The 16777-nt window shown below is 40.4% G+C and overlaps 1 protein-coding gene across 1 annotated transcript in view; it reads right to left on the bottom strand.

The window, feature by feature from the left end:
- The window catches only part of nlgn2a (neuroligin 2a), a 231639-nt gene that overhangs the window by 104184 nt on the left and 110678 nt on the right, over positions 1–16777 (bottom strand). Inside the window, 1 exon segment of the mRNA XM_031735038.2 lies at positions 7773–7826. Within this exon segment, the coding sequence (XP_031590898.2) occupies positions 7773–7826 (54 nt within the window).

Genomic DNA, 16777 nt, shown 5'->3' with positions numbered 1-16777 from the left:
TTTCAATTATTAAAGAAAGATAGCCTGATTAAATACAAAATGCAAATTTTACATGATGATTACATTTATTAAGGGGAAAACAAGCTATCCAAGTCTACTTGGCCTTGTGTGAAAAATTGTGTAATTTCTGTGTAATTGCCCCCTAAACCTAATAACTAATTGTGCCACCCTTGGCAGAAAAACTGTAATCAAGCGTTTGTGATAACTCGAAATGAGGCTTTCATGTCGACGTGGAGGAATTTTGGCCCACCCTTCTTTGCAGAACTATTTATTCAACCACACATGGACGGCCTGTTTAAAGTCACGCCAAAGCATCTTACTCTGATTTAAGTCTGAACTTTGATTGGGCCGCTTCGAAACCTTGCTGGTGTTTCACATAATTGTCCTGCTTCATAACCCAAGAGCGTTTGGCTTCAGGGTATCAAACGATGGCGGGGCATTCTCCTTCAGGATTCTCTGGTAGAGAGCAGAATTCATGGTTTTATCACTTACGGGCAAGTCGTTTGAGTCCTGAAGCAGCAAAGCAGCCCCAGACCATCACACGACCACGACCATGTCTGACTGTTGGTATAATGTTCTTTTGATGAATCAGATGTGACGGGACTCAAACCTTCCACAATGTTCACGTCTTATCTCTTCCAACACGTTCTCATCCCAAAGCATAACATATTATGCCATGTGTAAACACGTCTCTATGTTACGGGTTCGGAAACGTCAGGAAACATGAGAACCGTTTGGAATGAATCTACACATGTGCATTTCGTTTTTTTAAAATTTTCGTTTAACACTATCTAACACGATTAAGGTTGCGGTTAAGGTTAGGGTTAGGGCTGGGATACATGGCTGGAACGTGTGTTACCGCCGGGAGCGTCATTCTATTGGATTCCATCCATAATCCATATCATAGGGATGCGGAAGGGTACCTTTCGTGTTCCTATGGGACGCCTCGGGACGTGACAAATCGTCGGTATGAGAAAGGTCTGTCTCTTCAGTCCACAGACTTTTTTCCCCCAGTCTTGGGGATGACTGACAAGCTTTTTTTCTTTTTGGTTAGCAGTGGTTTCGCCTTTTTACGATTACTTTTACACATAGAATAGAATAGAATAGAATTCAACTTTATTGTCATTGCACATGCACAGGTACAGGGCAACGAAATGCAGTTTGCATCCATCCAGAAAGTGCTTTAGCCGTGATAGTGCCAGTTAGGAATGGGTAACTTATTTACCTAAATAAATACACTCATCATTTCAAACTTTCATTTTATATTCAGTCTTTTTTGACTTTAAAAATTTGTCTGATGATCTGAAACATGAATGAGGATATACTTTTTCACGGCACAGGCAGCCGTGTGTGCTTGACATGCATGTTTGGCTATATCCTCTAACAGATGTTATGATACAAATGCATTTGAAGGCCGATGACTTCTCTTAATATCTATGTCTGTTTTATGCTCTGTGCAAAGATGCAGATGAGCCACTTAAGGAGACAGCGTCTGTTAAAATATCTCAAGAATATTTAGAATATAATTGGGACTATATTACCTGCGTAATGTGGGCAAGTCACAAAATTATTACCTGTTACATCCCACCTCATAAGCCGCAGCATGAAATAATTATTACAAATGCAGCAAAGGCTAACAGAATAATTGCAGCAAATATGAACCTTTGATCACTTTGTTTGATTAATGACACTATTACACTGTAATTTAAGCAGACGGAAGGTTCATATTCGTGTGCTTAATAATCATGAAGAAAATTGACTGCATTATTGGAAAAGGCTTCCATTAAGTCCACTATATAATTTACATAGATAATGTCTGAAAAAAAGACATTTTGCTCTTGAAAGGAAGCTAATCCTTACTTATTAAAGTAATAAAAAAATTCAAAACAGCAATACTTGTGATTTTTTTTATTTTTCAGTTTTTCTTTGGTGTTGTGGCTGAGTGAAAAGTATTTTTCTAGAGTTTAACTGTATCCTTCATAAAATGTCTCGTTCCTTTATGCTCATGTTTTTTTTAGCTGGACAAAAAAAATCTAAAAGAAGGAGCAACTGATTTATGTTAGGGAGATTAAAAAGAAGTTATTCCAGCAGGAATAAACATTAATGTGTCTCCTTCATGGCAGAAAGCACTACCTACTTTGGTCTAGGTACTTTGTAGCAGCACGATGCCAGAAAACTGAAAATAAAAAGCAGAATGTTGGTGCTTCTTGATTTGTTTTTTAGTTTTTGGTGTCACCAGATGTGTCAAAGATCGCTTTTCATTTTCAAAGCTGCAGCAAAACGATTATGTCATCCAGTGAGTCTGGTGGATTATACACTAATGTTTAATGAGAGAAATCATCGTAAAATCAGCGCTTGGGGTTTTCATTAGTGCTTTTACATTTTTTAACTGATTTTGGACTTAACAGTGAACATGGTGCTGAAATGAAAGATGATAGCTATCATGATATCATATTAGGATATTCTTGTTTTCAAGTAATGTAGCTGTAACTGCTAACTGCTTGCGTGAATCAAACCATCTTTTTATTCGCAGCTATATAAACGGTGAGCCGAAGCGTTTTCTGTGAGGTTAGTTTTGGTGGGATATTTCCTTTAAGTGGCAGGTCTTATTTTATGGGGTTTGGTCTTTTTTGTATCCCTCTGTGCAAGTGAGACTGTGTGTGTGTGTGTGTGTGTGTGTGTGTGTGTGTGTAATTGTGTGAGTGTGTCACAGAGAGGTGACATTGTTCCTGGCAGAAATATGTTCCAGGTTTGGGGCTCAGGTGGCTCTGGTTTGTCTCTGATCAGTGCTGACACACAGGACAGCACAGTAACACACAACTGCTGTCTCTTTCTTGATTTAGCACAATCTCACTGTGGTTTGTAATTCCCTCCCCTCTCTCTCTCTCCAAACACACAAGCAGCTCTAAGCTCTATCAATCTTTCGGAACATTGATCGCGAACAGCACGGAGGCCCGATAGCCTTTGCTTTCTCACACCTGATGCAAAAAGCAGGGGTTGGCTTTCTTTGAAGCTGTCTGCACTGGTCAAGGATGCATCTTGAGTGTACTCATAGTAAGCACTGTTTTACTTGAAAAGGCCTGCTTGTGAATACACGGCCAGGAACATCCCGCTTCAAAGCATGCACATTTGAAAAGGCTGTTGAAACGCTGCTGAAAGAATGAGGACAAAATGGTGGCTAAAACAGATGAACTCACTGTGCGGGCTGTGGCTGTTATCAGACAAAAGCTGCCCAAGGATTCGCCAGGTTTCTTCACTTAAAGGGCCACGGTGGCTTAGGTGGAGAGACATACTTCAACTAGCTGTCTTTTATCTGCACAGGGAGCAGGTGCTCAAGTACGGAGTCTGATGTATTGGAACCGCATGTTTCTACAAACCAAACAGAGATGACCTCTCATATTCTTAGGTTAAACCAAGGCCATCTGAGGTTCTCAAAAGAGAGGGCCGAGGAAGCAGGTTGCAGCTGACCACCACTAAATCCTGCACACCGATCCCTCACAATTAACCAGCCAGAAACTGATTAACTATTATCATAAGCATTGCATCTAATCAGACACTTAACCTGGATGGTATTATTGTGGCCTTGTACTAAAGTGAGGAACCTTGAAGTCATGTTGGCACTTCTTTTATCTACTTAACACTGCCAAAATTAGTGACATCCTATCAGTGATGCTTGAAGAAGTACTCCATGTATTTGTTACTTCTATGCTGGACTGCTAGAGTTCCTTATTATCCTTATAGAGTTATCCTTATTATAAGGTTGTCCCTGAAACGCCTTCAGTCAATCCAAAGAGCACCACAGCGAGAGGCCTAAATGGGACTAGTAAGAAAGATCATTCTTGTTTCATTTCAGGATCTCCGTTAAATCCAGAACTGAATTTAAAATCCTCTGTATCTACAAAGACTTGAATGATCAGGCCCTATTATGCCATTTAAGGTTTACTTGTTGTTCCTAGAGTTTCTAAAAGTAGAATGGGAGGCAGAGCCTTCAGCTTTCAGGCTCCTCTTCTGTGGCACCAGCTCCCAGTTTGAATTGGGAAGACAGATACCATCTCTAGTTTTAAGATTAGGCTTAAAACATTCATTTTTGATGAAGATGGATTAAGATTAGGGTTTGATCTGGTGACCCTGAATTACTCTTTAGCTATGTTGCAAAGGCTCAGGCTCCTGGAGGACCAGGAGCACTGCTTCGTCTTCCTCTGTTTTTACTCCCTATGTGATCACATGCTACTATTAAATTTTATCTGCTATATCTCATAGTTTGTGTTTTGTTCTAAAGGTTGTTCGGGGTCTCTCTGTGCTCCTATTTTCTGTCTTCTATCTGCTGTCACATCTGCCTTCCCTGAACCTTATTCTACCCTACTGTATACTGCTGGCTACACAAAGGTATTTGGTTTTAAGGTAGGATGATTGACTTTTTGCAGTCTAATGCTTCCGAGAGGTTTTGGATGGTAGGTACTGTGTGGGGAATCCATTTGGTCAGCTGTAGTGTGGTGGTGAATTTGGATAGAGCTACATGCTCAGGAACAACTGCAGTGGTTATAGTCGACTCACTGGTGTAACCAGTTGCCTGACACCTCTGATTCAGAGTGTGTAGGTTACCCCTCACAATTAACTGCCTAAAGACCAGGGTTGAGTTAGTGAGTAGTGGGACTGTTCTTCAGTTTTCCATTCTTGTAGAACTTGTTATAGGACCACTGTTTGACCTTTGTGTTGAGACTACAGGTCGTCTTTGGTTAGGGTCATTTGCTACTTAGCTATTTAGTTGAGTAGTAAGTTAGTTTAAATAATGCATTGGGTTCATGGCTGTTGTGCTCTGGAGGAAGTGAGGTGTAACCATATAGAGGCAGCTGCCGTCCGGTTAAGGTGCCTTGCATATAACGGTTCGTTTTGCTTGGGTTTTTTTTGTTCATCCTCTGGTGTGTCATCCCATCGCAAATATGATCCACTCTGCTGCTTGATCCTTCGACTTTAAAGTTTTGTTTTTTTGGTTAAAATTTTGTGGAAATCTTTTTTTTTTGTTCTTTTTGTCTGAATTTTGAGCTCGTTCATGACAGTGTCTCTGAATCATTTCCAGTAGAAGGATGCTCGAACAACTGGCCATTATTATGTCGTACATCTATTACAGTATTTTTAGATAATAGTAGCAGTCAATCTTTCACTGTGCATTGTTCCCCGGTAATGCACTTTTCTCAAAAATAAACAGCTACTCAGTAAAACACTGCTTTCTGTCAGATGTTGAAAGTGCCAAGAAATTCTTTTTACTTTTTTTTTTTAAACATGTGAATTGGATTTTACTGCTTTTAAGATAACTACCAACCAGAGCACCAGTTTAAATTTAATTTCACATGTCAGGTTTTGAAAGCTCATTCTGATTTATGTTTTAAATATATTGAAACATCCACTCCTGTTTTCAAAACAAAAATGCTTCAACAATAAAGCATTAAAAAATCACTATTGCACAAAGTTTAAATGCATTATTAAAATGACTTCTTCCTCCTTCACTGATCGTAAAGGCACGTAATGTCTAAAATGTTTACTGGATACGTTTTCATCCACATAGGGTTTTCTTTGTATGTGGACTGCATATTTCAAGTATGCTGCATAAGCAATCATGACTGGCCTCCAAACTACTTTAAAATTAATCTCGTGTGTTCATGTCAAACCTTTTAAAGGTTTCTCCCTTCGGCAGATGAATGAAAAAACTCTGCACATACACCGTTCTGAACTGTGAAGGTCAAATATCCAAGGGAATAAACAGCAAGCCAAACATGTCTTTGAGTGAAGAGCGGATTTATGTAAGTCTCTTTTCTTTGGATAAAATATTGGAAAAACAACACATTTTAGTCACGGCAGTTATAATCAAAAGAAGACTGATACGTCCAGCATCAGTTATTCATGTCTAATGACACAGCTCTGTCCTACATGAGGCATCAGCACGGATCAGTGATAACAGACACTGAATAAGTTAGATACAGCGTGGAAGGTGGAGGTGGGTTGCAAAGCGGTTTGCAGATGTACTTTTAAGCAGGCTAAACAAGCTGGTAGAGCGTTCCCTGTGTGAGACAGCAGACTGGATGTATAGAAGCGTGTCAGCAGAATCATCAGCTGATGTGGGCTAGCAATGAGATGGTAGCTGAGGTTGACTTTCTGACCTGCCCGAAATAAGCCTATGCTTGATTACAATTTATTGGAGTGATTTGGTATTTTTTCAAATAGAATAATAATCAGGGTTGCTGTAGAAGATTTTTGAAACATTTTGAAACCATATGCACCTTAGATATGTTATGAAGAAGACTATAATTGAATAAAACATGTGCACAAAGAAAATGCTTTATAAGCTGATCTTTATTAGGGGGATTTGGATTTAAATTAAACACTTCTAAATGTCTGGCTGTGGCCCAGGTTACCAGTGTAACTAAAAGGCTGCCAGTATTCTTCGCAGCTATGTGCATGGATATTGCCAAGCAAAGAAGATTATAAAGAGCATGTTTTTTTTCTTTTTGTTTGTTGTTTTTTTAGGCAAGTTTTCTGAATGTGTATTTTAGTGTGGGGACAGGTTAGTGGGGTTTTTTTCGGTGATAAACTCCGTTTTAGGAGTTTAGCGATGCTAAATTACTGCATAGGGATTAGCAGTTCCCAAATCAAATGAGGTTAATTGCACATTGCGACAGAGGGATGAGAGACGTATTTAGAGGATGGGGGGGAAGGGGGAGGAGGGGCGTCTCGACTGGCCTCGACTGTGTTCCTGACTGTGGCAGCTCAAAAAAAAAGTTGTGTCTGTGTTTGATCACCAAGAAAATCCTCCTGTGTCAAACTTCCTCCGACTCCCAACTTCAAAAAAAAAAAAAAAAAAGACCCCAAATCAAAGAGCAAGAAAAAAATCCACCGCACAACCCTCAAAATAGCATAAAGAGAAATATGTATCAAAATATCATCAGTCATCTTTCTCCAAGAAACAAGTCCAAAAGAATAAGGAATGGTTGTGTGTGTGTGTGTGTGTGTGTGTGTGTGGGAGGGGGAGGGGCGGCAGATGAAAGTGCAGATAAAATCACCTCCGTAGTATCAGTGCTGCAGGTAGGAGATAAATTAAAAGCAGGCTGAGAGTTCTGTGCCCTTATTCCAACAGCTTATTAGACCTAAATCTTCCAAAGCGGGGCATGAGTGTCCTTGCATGTCCCCGCCCTCCTTTTTCTTTTTTTCCCTAACTTGATTTGATGTTATCATCACTGACTTGGAATAGAGCTAGCTTAATATTTGTGTAGCTCCTTATTCATCAGCAATTTGATCCTTGAGCCGGAGGTTGAGGCGCAATAATAATGCACCTCATTGTGTAAGCAGGTCTCAATAGGTCCTTTGTTGCTCAAAATCCTGACAACAATTTGGTTTCGGGGACAATGCCGTTCAGCTGGCCAATGTATTTTCAAGGGCACGGTGTTGATGGTGGTAGCCGAGGCCGGCTATTATTTGAGAGCAAGAAAAAGACCTCTGGAAAACAGTGGAGATGGCTTAATAATGGGTATCTGGGTTCCATTAGCCAGCCGTTATGATCGTCCAAGGTTACATGAGGCTAATGATTTGCATATGAAAGACAGCTTTTTAATTGCAGCGGTCAGCACATACACTTACACCAACACATCGGTATGCATCTGATATTCCAAAGTCCCACCTAGAGGATGTTTCACCTGTGTGTGCGTGTGTGTGTGTGTGTGTACACATCCCCCAAAAAGACTTCAAAACAAGAAAAAAGGAAAAACATGCAACAAAAATACCTTCGTCTCGAGGCTTGTTCATTGAAGATTCATCGTGTTTTTTTGTGAGCGGACCTAGGGTTAAGAAAAAAAGGGGGGAAAAAGAGAAAAGAGAAAATTTCAAAAAAGATTACTGGCAAAAACCGAAAAAAAGAATATCAAAAAAAGAAAAGAAGCAAGAGCAAAAAGGACAAATCAGCAAGAGTTCACGTTTGCTTATTGTGTGTGTGTGTGTGTGTTTTTCCTTTAAAAAGAGTACCAAAAACAAAAGGCATCACAGACACAGATTTATCACAAGAAAAGACACAAGATCAAAGAAAACTGGTTCGGATTTCCTTTTCTCCCCCTGCAGAAGAAAATGCTGCCACTGTTTCTGGGCCCCTGGTTTCTCTCTCTCCTTTAAACCCTTTTTGTTCCTGAGTCTAACTTGTATTGTTTTTGTTGGGAGCTGGGTGGGTGGAAGGGAAAGGAGGTGGGAGGTCGGGGTTGGGGGTGGAGGAAGAGGGGGGAAAAGGTAATGTGGATTAATAAGACCTCGGTGGTTTGAAGAACAGGACCCAGCCATTTCCTCCAAGGAGAAAAAAAGAAGAAAACACCTACAGGACGGACGGCAGGTTTGGGTCCTGATGCTCAAACCTCAAAATGTTAACGCTGAGCCTTTAAGCGGCGAGAGCACCCCGAAAATCTCCACGGGCTGCTGCACAACATTAGTCAATTAGATCTTTTTAGAAAGACACACAAAGACACCTTTAATTAGACAGCAGGAGACAATGACCCTGGAATGTTAAAAGGCATGTTAAACATGTTTCAGATAAAACAGGGAACAGGTGCTTTAGCGTTTTGGAGGGTTTTTGTGAGCACATGTGTGTGTGCGTGTGTGTGCATTATTTAGTGGGTAAACCACAGCGTTATTCCCCAGGCAGGTAAATAATTACATAACACAACAGCAGTGTGTCAATTTGAAATGACAAGTAAGCGTGGTACTAATTGCGCGGAGGAAAGCAGGTAAAAGGTGAATGTAATTTGATCCCCATCTACCCACGGGCTGTTTTTTTTTTCTTTTTTTGTAAATTAAATGAGCAGCAAAGAGAAATGCAAGAATGCAAGAAGATGGACAAAGAGAGAGATCTGCACAGAGAGAAATCAAAGAGAGAAAAAACAGACCCTTCTCATTCGTTGATGGAGCCTCACTGTGACATCAAGTCTTTTTCTTCATCAACACAAAGTGAGAACTTTACAGAAAGCAACTCTGTAGATCACGTTGGCTTTATCCTCCACCCACCTGTCAGGTTTCTGAATGCTTCGGTCACGTCCAGCTCAGATCTCACAGGAAAAAAAAAAAAGAAGACAAATGCTTTTTCTAGTTCCAGCAAATACTACGTGTGCATATGGTTCGCCTCGTCTTTCAGAAGGTGAGCGTTTGTAGAAAATACTCTTCACCTCGGCGCTCGGAAAAGTAAGTACTACAGCAAGATACTCCCTCACCTTTCATCACTTTGGCTTTCATCTGATAAATCCACTTTTTGAACTTGAGGTTTGGCAGAGGACCTTTTTTTCTGAAGGATTTGTGGGGAAAAAAAGAACTTATATAACAACACTGACTTACTGAGAGTATCTGAAATTCATCAGGGGGAAAATATTGCCAGCGCACAAACTACAAGGTGAATGCTGAATGTCAATTATCTGGTAACAACCGGGCAGATATAAATGACTCAAGTCTAAGGAACACTTCACCTCCAAAAAGGAGATTTCAAAATAAAAGTCTTTATGAAACTATTATAACAACTTTTAGAGCTGAGTAACATAGTTTATGGTTGGAACTATGAAGAAAACAGTGCCGGTTAAAAAAGATATCCGGTCTTTAAGTCTGACATCATTAGCCAAAGTCAAACGAACACTGTGGCATCACTGAGAGTTAAAAACTTATCTAAAACTAATCTAAATTATTTCATCTGTAATAAAATGATCAGCATGGCTGCTCTACCAGGTGTAACAATAAACTTTAACATCCAGGCATCCATGAAAACAGAATTTATTAAATTTAACAGAGTTAGAAGCTAGCAGGGTGTTAGCTCGCTAGTTTCCACCTAAACATGATATAGCATATTCTGACTGAGGGATTTCTGAAAAAATTAAAACGTACAGCTCTGCTATCACTTCCGACATAAATCATCACAGAAAACTAAACAGCAGTGACATTTGTAGGGTTACTGAAGTGTGCTGTGTGGTATTTAATGATGTGCTACGTGGTGGCTAGCTACACACCTATGGTTAGCATAATATAAACACAGTGAAGCTGGAGGATGAACGCTAACTTTTTTCCACCTGTTAAAAGTTAACGTGAGAGTTCCTGAAGGATAGGGACAAATGCAGGATGCTGTAAATGGACCAAACTTCAGCCAGGAGAACAACTGAGATAATCCATCCACAATTCGAGTTTAGTCAGTAATATACTGCTGCATGGGCTGAGCTGTAGTTACATCGTAAGGTTTTAAAAGCTTTAAAATGAAATGAAAAACCAAGAGAGTCCGACAGTGATCACTGACTCATTTTAGGGGCTTGTTCAGATAAGTAGAACAAGATACAAAGCATTAAAACATGTTAAAAACACAACAGCCTTAATAAACGAAGAGTAGTTTGGGCACAGATGCAGGGTTCATGCGTCATCACTTAAAGACCGAATAGAGAGCAAGTTACAGCATTACAGAAAGATAAAGAGCTCATCCTCCCTGTTATTATAAATATGTATCTCATATTTTTGATTTTTTTACTTTAACACTTGGCTGACTTGTGCTTCTTTAACCCTGTACAGCCTGAACCGTTAAATAATTACCAGAAAATTCAATTGTTTTGAAAATGAAGTGGGTTTTCTTCTAACTTCAGACAATAAAAAAAATTAAATATCACTTTACATATGAGTTTTAATTTGTGTCACTTTTCAGTAGTTTGCTCACAGTAGCACTTTGTGTGTCTGAGAGTACACATCAGGATTTTCTGGACAAGAAAAATCACACGGGAGATGTAGAGGCTTAAAAAACTCATGTATCAAATATGATATGCTTTCCATTACAAGGTTAAAGGTGTTTCAATCCAGAATGTGTTACATTGCACCAGATTTATAGGCATAAGGTCAGAGGTGATGGTATACATCACAAGTGTCAAATTCAGTTTCAACAGCAGCTACGCTGGAGCAATCACATCAAGAGCTCAGAGCATACAGTTTAACATGTTTTCATTTTAATCTATGTTTCATAGAGACCTTCCAGTTAAACGCCTCACAAAATACTTTACTAGTCTACAACAGCCCTGTTCACAGCCTCACTTTGATAGTGCGGGGCAATTAATAAAACCAAATATAACCCGATTATAAAGCAATCAAATGAATCTTTATGTGCACATCTGTCTACAAATCTTAGCAAGCCTGCTTCAAAGGCCTGAAAAAGACCAAGGCATCTCACTAGTTGTGTGAGAAATGTCATTTAAAACAAGAAGTCAAAGATCTTAGTTCATGTAATATACATGTCCACACGCTGTGGCTTTCTGCCATGAAATTGGTCACACACAAAAATGACACTTGCCTTCACAGCTCCATCACTTTGAGGCTTGGGCTCCAAGCACAGACTATTGTGCTGTAATTGCACGTCTCTCTTTTATTTCTTTGACTTTGTGAAGCCTCTGTTCCTCGTCTATGGCCCCAAATCTTTACTAGTGTGTGGATTTCAAACAGCACAATAACAATGCGAGTTATGTTGTTTGAGGACAGAAACTGTTTGCACCAACCCAACATCAGTTTTCATTTTCGCTGTAGTCTCTGTTAGCTGGCCATGAATCGCTGTGGAGACGGTGGTTGGTGTGCTGGTGTGCTAAAAGTGAAATGTGGGCCAGGTTCAAGCTTACAAAGGGCCAGATCTGGTCTGTGGGTGTGGATCCTGACACATGATATATAGAACTGTAACACAGAGACGTGGATTTACAATCCGAGCAAGGTTAGGAAAGAAGGATTCATCATGTGGACAACATTATGCGAAAGTTCATGAAAGTCCTCCAGCAGCTAATGCTGAGCTTATCTGACATATAAAGCCTTACAACCTCCACACTGGTGCAGTACCATTCCACCACACAAAGTACAGTGGAGGTAGTATTTAAGACCTATGTTAATATTATAGTGAAACATGTGAACATGTTAGTGTTGCTGACTTTGTCAGACACAAACGTGGAATTCCTTCTTAAACACAATTTAAGTAAAATACAAACTGCTTTCTTGTTTTGAGATAATTATTAGAAAAGACCTGACAGATGTCTCCAAGCAACAAAAAGAGTTGATGAGTAATTTAATAGAAACTTGAAGACTGATGACCTAAAATCAGAAGGTTACAAGTATTTAATTAGTATCTACCACATGGAAGCTGATTTTTAAAACATTTCCACTTATATTTAAAAACCTGAGGGTGAAAACGTAAAACATCTTCTGTTTAAGAACAGATTTTCCTTTGGGTACATCAAAAACTCCTGGGAGCTGACAGTCATCAGTTAGATCCTTGAGAATGGAAACTCTTTAGTGGAAACAACATCAGTGAAGACCTGAGTAAACTCCATCCTTTTGTTGACACACGTGGATTTTTTTTCCCTTACTGAAACACATGAGAGTAAAACTAAGCCCCTGACTGACCACTTCATTGATGAAGTTCAATATTAGCTGTGGGCATCACAAAAAACCAACCAATCGCACGTCTGTCATTGACGCACATCAAAATGACGTCCCGAAAAGCTGTGAAAAAAGTTTAAATGCTGAACTGCTTATCAAAGAAACGGGAGCGAGCAGGGTTTTTTGGGTTTGGTTGGGGGGCTGTGACAAAATGGGAAAAGTAAAATCAAGCAACCATTACCAGCAACATGCTGAGGAAAAGTGTAAAAGTGTAGCTTGATTGACATCTTTTTGCAATGAGTGGGCGAGGAGCTGAGCACTGAGAATCAAGCTATTGGGGGGAGAAATAACTGGTCTTCCTGACGTTTTAAGGTCTTTTTTTCCTCCCCACAATCAAAGGAACTGCAGTGATGGGCGTGTGAGCAATTTCCTGGAGAATCAAACCCTAACTCCATCAACCCCATTTACCCCCCGCATGCACTGACTGTACCTGTAGAGGCTAAAAATACCAGCACATGTCATTAAAGTACACCAAAAACAGACAGAAGGGATTAACACTGCACAGACTAGTTCAACCCCAGGACTGAAACAAAGACATCTGCTAACTCTTAGAAATAAAAAAGCCTAATGAGGCTTTTGTGTACACTTCTTCAGATATTAAAATGTATTTTAATCAGGCATGCTACATAAAGCAGTGGCTAAGAATATTTCAGACCTCCAGTTGTTTACACCCTCTCTTTTTACACAGCCCCGTCCTTTTATCCTCCCCTCTGTGAAACGGTTTCCTTCTTCCTCTGCTCGCGTTATTCTGTCTGGATCGTGGGTCGACTGCAGCTCGCTTTGAAGCCCATTATGTAAGGTTTCACTTTGGCTCCACTTCTCCCGATGGCCAGACCTCTCCAAAACATGGAAGGTGCATGCAAAATGGACTGTTAGGACACACTTGCAATGGAGGATGTGAGGAGATGCTCACAGATTCATGCACAAGGTGCGCACAGCAAAGAAGATGGGGAAAAAAACCAAAGGTGGTGGAAACGGTACTTATTGTGTCTTGCATTACTGAACATATTAAATTGTATTTGTGCAGCTGTGTCTGACATTTAGGGAGAAAACAGGTTAAACACAGTATTTTGTTTTTCATTTATTGTCTTTCAATGTGCTCAAAAAACATTTAAAACATTTAAAAGTTATAGCACACATAGACATGGTCTGCTGAAGTTTAAATGGAGCATCACAATGTGTAACAAAGGTGATTTAAGTGACTTTGAAGGTGGCATGGTTGTTCGTGCCAAACAAACTTTTCTATTTCAGAAACTGCTGATCTGCTGGGATTTTACCCCACAAAAAAACAAACAAACAAAAAAACCTCACATATGACCAAGAGAAAATATCCAGTAAACAGCACCTCTCTGGTAAAAAAAATAGCTTGTTGATGCAAGACTACAGGAAGGCAACAGTAACTCAAATATTGACTTTTGCAGAAGAGCATCTCTGAACAACAACCTTAAAGCTCATGGGCTACAGCAGCAGAAGACCACGCCAGGGCCTAATCGAATCAGCTAAAAACAGTGAACTAAGGGGACAACTCACACAGGCACACAGTGAATACATATAAATATAAATATAAATAATATCTGTTTTTACTGGGTAAAGAGCTTTTGATGCAATTACAAGTATCACAGCTGTGATCTCTTTTTCTTTTTGCTCTTTTTCAAAAGGAACATAATTATTAATTAAGCTTTTATTTTGGTTAAACTCCATCTGATGCAATGGGTAACAGAGCCCTGCTCATTGCTTGGATTGGGTTTTTTTAATAATACTATATGTTGCCCTGTTTTTGTACATTCATATCAGTCTGTGTGTACCACACCAGTTGGTGTCATTATGCGATTTGACGCAGACTGAATTCCCAAACACCGGAGAGGCTTATTCCTTTGTGTTTATGGATATGAGTGAAAGTGCGTAAAACTGTTTATGTGCCGCTGCACGAGTAAGTACGTGTTGAGTAGCTCATTTAGGCAGCCCGCCGTGATCTACGAGGAAATGTTAGTGTGTCTGACAGCCTCTGAGTGAGCGGCGACCGTGCAAGAGATTACGCGTGTCTGTGTGAGACAGTCGTAAAGACGAGAAGACAGGATCCCACCATTGTCCTCGAGCTAAAGTATAGCAGCAGAAATGAAATGAATACCTCAATCGGATTTGTGAGAGAACAGGTTAGAGATGAGCAACGGGGACGAGTGGGTGAGAGTCGCTCACCCACATTCCCCTATTTCACACCTTGTAAGTCCATGTTCTGGTGCGAGTGCATGCGTGTGCAATAGAGCTGCACAACGGCAAGATGTACAGACAATCAAGCAGCCGGGCAGGCAGACATATAATGCTGCCATTTATCACGCAGCACAGCTCCCTGAGCCGCTAAACTCTGCATGTGTATGAGTAGCGCGTGGGCTGGTCGCACATGAATAGCTGTGACTACATTACAAAACAACTGTGAAGTCCATTTTCGGATGAATGGCAGTTAAAGTCGGAGCCACCGCGAGCTTGGCGGAGCTTCTGTCCTTTCAGGTGATGTTCAAAATTCACGCATCAGAAATATTCCGAACGGATTTACACAGCCGTCATCAGTCACCCTGTCAAAAGTAGTTTTCCGGCACTCCCGCGTCATTAAGTCTCAATTCAGTTCTCTCAATTAAATGAGGTGATTTGCATGACTGTTTATCAGACAACACCGGCGCGCGACGCAGAATTCGAAGACGTAAAGCCTTCAAACGAGAGGCACTGTGAAATCACACCGCTCTTTAATGTTGGAGGAGGGCAACAAAATTAAAAATCGATTTAAAACTGGATGACACAGAACAGGACGGGTGCAACAAGGCCCTTTTCCAATCAGATGCTGCAGTGATCTGGCTTTTTTTGATTAAGAAGACTAAAATAAGAGCTACTCTCTTTCTCTTATGTCCATCTCACTTAGCACACAGTAACCTTGCCTGTCGGAGTATTAGGTGAATAATAGGCTTTGTGGGGGATTTTTAAACCAACGGAGAAAGATAGATGAGGCTGTCATGCTGCTGTCCCATGATGCTCAAGGCCACCAGAGGGAAAACCACAGCACACTAAATTTTAGCAGCATGTTGCGCCAGGGTTATGAAAGGTTATTATTTTTTTGTGAAGTTTCGGCTCTCGCATGCCAAACTGTTTACAAGACATTTGTGCATTTTCCTAAGTTTTAAAAGCAAAACATAAAATAAAAATAAAGAAATAAATGGTAATAGAGATGAAGCTGCATGCATTATTAAAAAAATTGGTTACATCTCCATATTTTAGAAGTGCTTGATAACTTAGGGATTATGCTGCCCATCTCCTAATTCTGAACGTTCGAATTATTCATAAGACAAGTGCGCACTCAAGTTCTGCTTGCTCTCCATCCTTATTTTGAGCTATGAGAAGTAGATCTGTTGTGCTTGAGCTGGCTTTGGCAGGCTTTAATCTCATTCTGTATTCTTCTCAGGAGAGTATATGCACATAAAAAAGGGGTAAGAGATTTATGCGTGGACGGTTCTGACAGCTTATTATTGTTTACATCTGTATACCACTTGGGTTGTTTCCGAGGCATCAACTGGTCAAAACTGACAGGAAAAAGTGGGACTGGGTGATGTGTTTTGAAATTCATGAATAAAAAGTGATTCATAAGATGTTCAACGTTAATAAAAATCATTTAAAGTGCACCTAATGTGCTCATTTTATACTTGGACTCAGTTGGAGTAGCTCTGCATGATCCACTGTTCGAAATGATCCATCCTACACTGGGCCTCGGTCCAATCCCTCAGCTCACCCTGTGTCTACAGTAAGCTGCTTTAGCTCCACCCACTTTAAGGCCACATTTCTGTATTAAATATGGGCAGCCACCACTGCAGCAGTACACACACTCACTTATTTAGGTACAGCTCTTCAACTACCCATTAATGCAAATATGTTGAGTTGCATGGCAGCGACATAGTTCATTATTGAGCATGAGAATGGGGAAAAAAGGTGATTTGAGTGTATTTTAATGGGGCACCCTCCCCCTACCCTCGCCACCTCTTTGAGCTCTTCCAAAGAGACGCCAATGCATCCTCAAGTCAGCAAAGAGATAGAATCTCTCCAGCATGTCCTTGGTCTTCCCAGTTGGGTTTCTCTGAGTTGGGTACGCCCAGAAAACCTCAATAGGTGTCCGCGAGGTATCCTGGTCAGATGCCCAAACCAGCTCAATTGCCTCCTTTAAATTTGGAGGAGCTTTACTCCAAGTCCCTCGCTGACACTGAGCTCCTCACCCTATCCCTACGGCTGAGCCCAGACATGTTGATCATTTTTGAATGTCTCTTTTCATGTTTCATGTTTCATG

Source organism: Oreochromis aureus, linkage group 3, assembly GCF_013358895.1.
Source record: "Oreochromis aureus strain Israel breed Guangdong linkage group 3, ZZ_aureus, whole genome shotgun sequence".
In the NCBI taxonomy this organism is placed as follows: domain Eukaryota; kingdom Metazoa; phylum Chordata; class Actinopteri; order Cichliformes; family Cichlidae; genus Oreochromis; species Oreochromis aureus.
The sequence above is the reverse complement of the archived record's forward strand: the minus strand, read 5'-3'. Positions and strand labels throughout refer to the sequence as shown.